Source organism: Sinocyclocheilus rhinocerous, unplaced genomic scaffold, assembly GCF_001515625.1.
Source record: "Sinocyclocheilus rhinocerous isolate Xijiao unplaced genomic scaffold, SAMN03320098_v1.1 scaffold9725, whole genome shotgun sequence".
Taxonomy (NCBI): domain Eukaryota; kingdom Metazoa; phylum Chordata; class Actinopteri; order Cypriniformes; family Cyprinidae; genus Sinocyclocheilus; species Sinocyclocheilus rhinocerous.
In genome coordinates, this window is record NW_015650430.1 from 97 (window position 1) to 5,390 (window position 5,294).

The following is a 5,294-nucleotide window of genomic DNA, read 5'->3' on the forward strand; positions in this document are numbered from 1 at the left end:
GTGAAGGAAATCCGCTTGGGAGTGGAGAGATTCGTCCTCGCGCACACGGATCGCGTAACATTATGCGCTCTCGACATTTGTCATTAAGATCACACTATAGAAACCGCCTAAAATTAAGTATAAAGAAGAGAAGAAAGCGGCCCTAAAAAATATTTTAAGTCTGACCCTTTACTGCTCAGTTCAATTATTTAGAATAATAAACATATATATATAAAATAGTTTAGGAATGCCCTCAATGCCCTCATGACAGAAGACAATATTTTTTCATCGAAAAGACCTGTCTCTCGGATAAACATCTAAAAAATCTAAAAAATAACTTTTTGTTTTTTCAAGCAGTTCCGTTTTCAGCGACGCACCCCTCCCCTTTCAGAACTCGCAGCGGTCCGAAATCACACCACTTGTGTCTAGTTAATTTACTCATTCGTCCCTCATTGGTCTGTCTACTTAAGCTTTAGTTTGTTCAGTTTGTCTTGGTCCGTGTGTTACTGCCTTCCTCTGTGTGGATTAATTAAAGACTATTTACTCTTCATCTTCGTGTGTTTTCCTCAACACAGTAAGCGTGACAACCACTAATGCAGTTTTATTAAGTACCAGCCATTTTCACATTTTCAACTAATAGTAATTAATGTTTATGTCCAATAGAATGGTTTCTGAAGGATCATGTAACACTGAAGACTGGAGTAATGATGCTGAAAATGTGTTCTTGCCCCCATAGAAATAAATTACATTTCACAACTTTAAATTGTAGTAATGTTTCATAATGTAACCATATCTTTTTACTGTTTTTACTGTATTTTTGATCAAATGCAACTCTGGTGAACAGAATAGGTTTCTTTTATAAACATTTAGACCTCAAACTTTTAAACTGTAGCGTATGATATAATCTAGGATGAGTTAAAGTTATTGTAATGTTATATTTACAAAATCTATTATTTTTTACTTCATGATTGTACAGACACCAGATGCTCAAGTTCCAGCCCCTGTCCCCAGAGCCACTGCAGATGTGTCCAGTCCCGCTCAGCCATGCAGTATTGTCTCCGTAAGTAATTTCCTATTCTGTTGGTCTAAAAATGTAATTAAATCAGTCGCCAAAAAGTCGCCAGACAGCTGACACCATTCTTAACACTTTGGAAAGTAATTTATCTAATTTGTTCTTTTCACTTAACAGAGATGTTAAAAGGCTCACATGCCCTGAAATTTTGAATATAACTTTTATAACCAGTAGTTTCTTAAAACACATTCAAGCTGAGAAAAAACAACAATCAAACTATTGTCATAATGTCAATTGAGTTTACTTGATACTGATTTATCAATGATAAACAATGTATATATGTTAACATTCATGTGTCAAAATAAAGAGATATTGTTTGTAAAATCTCAGAAATGTTTTATTTCATATATTAAACAGGATTTCAGAATAATTATTTTGTTACTTTTTTTTGGATGACAGCAGTGTGTAATGTAAAGTTATCAGTTTCATTGTCATGATCACTGTAATACTAAAGGTATTTAAGTGAAAACTATTATTGCAATGATAATTTCATGTGAAGGTAATCATGGATAAAAATAAACTGCTTAAAAAGTGCTTAAAAAATAAAATGACCTTACTTGACTAAATGTTTTGTCTTTTTTCCTTCACATACAGCTCATTCTGGGGCATTATTGCAAGGTCCATCTGTAGTTCCGCTTCCTCGTTTGTGGTCGGAGACCTTGCCACCAGAGGATCACAAGTGGATTGGCAAAAGGCTTTTCAAAATGGGATCCAAGGGAAAGCCAGGGCTTCGTGATAACCTCCAGCTCTGGTATTACCCACCACAGCCAGCACTTATTTACAATCAGGCTCCAGCTCCAGACAGATTCTTTTGTCATTCTTTTCTGCTGTGGATGCCGTACAAGCTGTGGAGGGTTAAGGTTCTCTGTCCCAATCCTGCCTGTGGACAACATCAGCTGACAGGAGGTGGTCTGCACAAAAGGTCACGGCAGGTTCTAGACATTGACAGAACGTACAACATGGTCACAGAAACCCTCATCTGTACCAAGTGTAGAGCCTCGCATGTGTCCTGGAGTCAGACTGTCCTGCAGCAGCTAGATCTGGGCCATCGCTCTGAGTTTCAGGTCATCCTCACGCGGAAGTAAGTACACTTTCATTCCTCATCCAGTTGTTAGCCCATCATCACATATATAAGCAAATACTTTACAAATCAAATATCTAAAATATATGAATGTGTGGATTTTGCATTTCCTAAGGTACGCCTGTGATATGCGGGTCATCCGGCTCCTGCGTGAGCGTGGCTTAGGCAACAGCCCCACGCGGGTGATCAAGCAGCTGCGTGAAAACCACAGCGAGCAGTGGCTCCATCGTCTGGCCCGGTACACCACCCAATGCGTTGACTTCCTCAATCAACCCGGGGTGATGCCAGTAAAATTCCAGGAGCCCCCAGAGCCTACAGTGGTGCCAAGCTGCAAGTGGCTGCTCACCGTTTACAGCCAAGACATCCTGACAAGGCTGGATGAAATCCATGCAAGGATAACATCCACCTATGGCTCTGTCTTGAAGATGGATTCTACTAAAAAGGTTAGTTGTGGATTTGTTTATTAATGCTGTTGTTTATATACCAGCATGGCACTGTATTTTACATGGTGTGATGTTTGATTATATTTACAGCATGCTTCATATCATGTCTTATTACAGATCACCAAGAAGCTGGCTGGGACAGCGAGGGGAACGGGACTCTGGCTTACCTCTGTTGGCAATGAGTTTGGTCAGGTGCTCATAAGTGTGCTGACAGCCCAGGAAGGAGCAGGACTGGACATGATGGTAGACGGTCTGGTGAAAAGATACCAGCAGGCTGGTGTGGATCCACCTGCTGTGTTGTACGTGGACTGTGGGTGCTGCACCGAGGTGGGCGAGACCAAGCTGAAAACCAGATTCAGAGGCTGGCCAGATCTCGTGATACGCTTGGACATCTGGCATTTTATGCGCAGGATTGCCTTGGGGTGTACAACTGATGCCCATCAGCTGTACCCCATCTTCATGTCACGGCTATCAGCATGCATCTTTGAATGTGATGCGGCTGATGTCTCTATGCTTCGAAAAGCAAAGAGAGAGCTGTTGATGTCCCAGGGTTGGCCTGCGCTGACAGATGACGATGCCAACAAGCATCTGACCAGGGAGGAGCTGGCTCTACATTGCCGGAGGAGGACCCGTGGAGAGGAGACTACCATCCTTCACCTTGAACGACTGCTTACCGAGCTCCTGAGCAGCAAGGGCAATGACTCCCTGGGTGTTCCTCTCCTGGACCGAGAAAGGATGGAGCACATCTGGAGTGTCCAGAAGAAGCACGTCAAGTGTATCCAAGACCCCCCTGGTGTTGCGCTCTATACTGAGACCGGGAGCTTAACCAAGGGAGGTGTGCTTCTGAAGACATACAGATGTGCCAGAGGCTCCACTTCTCTTGAATCCTTTCATTTACACCTTAACCGTTTCATCCCAGGTACGTCTTTGTCACACACACTGTGCGTATGTAAAGAAAGAACATTAAGTGTCTTTGTGTGTTTAACACTCCCTAAAAACTGTTGTGTCGGTTTACAGGGACCAGTGCAAACAGTCTGAACTTTCAGATTTATTTGCTGGAGGGTCTACACCGGTGGAACCAGGATCGGGAGGCTGCTTCGCTGTCATCGGAGCCATCAGCTTTGCGCAGCTACACAGGAGAACTTGTTCACTGTGTAAACCGCAATTATGAAAAGCTGTTTGGCAGGAAAGTGGTCCCCACGTTTTGTCCTCCTGCACGTTACACCGGTAAGAAAATTTTATTATTGTTAATTAACTTGCAATTTCTGTGTAATCTCAGGCGATATTTTATATTTAAGCCTATGAAGTCTACTGTATCTGTGTTTTAGACCTCTAAATTATCAACATGATCAAATTTTTTTCTTGAAACATGCCCTCTTGTCATCTGATTGATATTTTCTATCAAGTAAAAGGCCTTTCAGTATAATTGTACAAACGTCTACCTCATACTTCACATGTCATTTTGCTGTGAAATCTTTACTATTAGAAAGTAATTGTTATTTTTAGAAAGAATAACTTGGATATTATTAGTAATATTTGGTGACCATTTACTGTACTGAGTATAGGTTTATGGCCTCTGAATTTTTTTTTTCTCTTCGACTATGAGCTCCATGTTCTCACACTTACACTATATGAGCTACAACAAATGCCTTATGTATCAAATATGATACACAACAATTGTATTTAATTCCTGTTTGTTTTTATTCCAGGTGAGCTCATTGGAGTGCAGTATCTGTTCCAGCAGACTGGACAGGCATTGCAGGACATGAACCCAGACTCTGAAGAGACGGCAGAACTCATCGAGGACCTTAATGTGGAGGAGCGAGAGGAAGATGAGGGCTTCTGTGACATCAGCGAGGATCACACCATTGCAGATCCAGAGGTTGTTCTGTCACCACCCTCCTCCACACTGACACTGGGTTCTTCCACCCTGGTCACCAGCAGTGACACGGCTGTACTGGGTTCTACATCCCCTTCACTGGTCCCTGACCCCACACAGTCTCCTTCATCACCTGGACCCTCAGGGACTGCTGTCTCACCGGTTCCCTCTGAAACATCTGTTTCACCACTCCCCTCAGAACCAGAGGATGCTGGTCAGGATGATGATGAAGAGACGGTAAGTGCCACTCCTCTGTATTTCTTTCAAATAAACTAGAATAATTCAAACAAGGATGGATCAACATTTACTTCTTACTACTACTTTAAATCCAGACTTTGCTCAGATTTTAAACAAGTCATTAGTAGGCAACAAAGATGCATCGAGTCAAATCAGTTTTATTCCGTTAGTGCTTTGTACTATACAGATTGTGTGAATATAACAGAATCAATGGAACTATGTGTCAAACAAATGTGATGGGAAAAAAATTATATTTTGTGCTTGTTGTTTTATATTTCTGTGTTGACTACCAAAATGTCCCGGGATATCAACATGTGGACAGGCTGGCAGAATATCTGGTGGAGCTCCGGGGTCACACAGCCCTCAGCCTGGCCAATCAGGAAGCTAACGCCATAATTGCACTTTGGCAGAACCTGGATGACCGGGACAAGCAACGGTTGGTGTATGCAGCTCGACACCAGAAGAGACTGCTGAGTGGACGCTTCAGAGTACCAAAGAGGCCCACTCACACCCCTGGAGTAGAGAGCACCATCAGAAGTGTGCTGGGTGCAAGCAGTCCACCTGCTCAGTGGCCTGACTGTTGCTGTCTGGTGGAGACCATCT

The 5,294-nt window shown here is 42.5% G+C and overlaps 1 protein-coding gene across 1 annotated transcript; it reads left to right on the forward strand.

Moving 5' to 3' along the window:
* Window positions 1-943: 943 nt before the first annotated feature.
* Window positions 944-5,262, forward strand: LOC107712034 (uncharacterized; the record flags this gene model as incomplete). The annotated part of the gene is made up of 7 exons (XM_016517165.1): window positions 944-1,039; window positions 1,642-2,132; window positions 2,248-2,575; window positions 2,693-3,494; window positions 3,593-3,802; window positions 4,285-4,708; window positions 5,014-5,262. Coding segments are annotated over exons 1-7 (2,600 nt in total), but the record flags the coding sequence as incomplete, so codon positions are not given.
* Window positions 5,263-5,294: the final 32 nt, after the last annotated feature.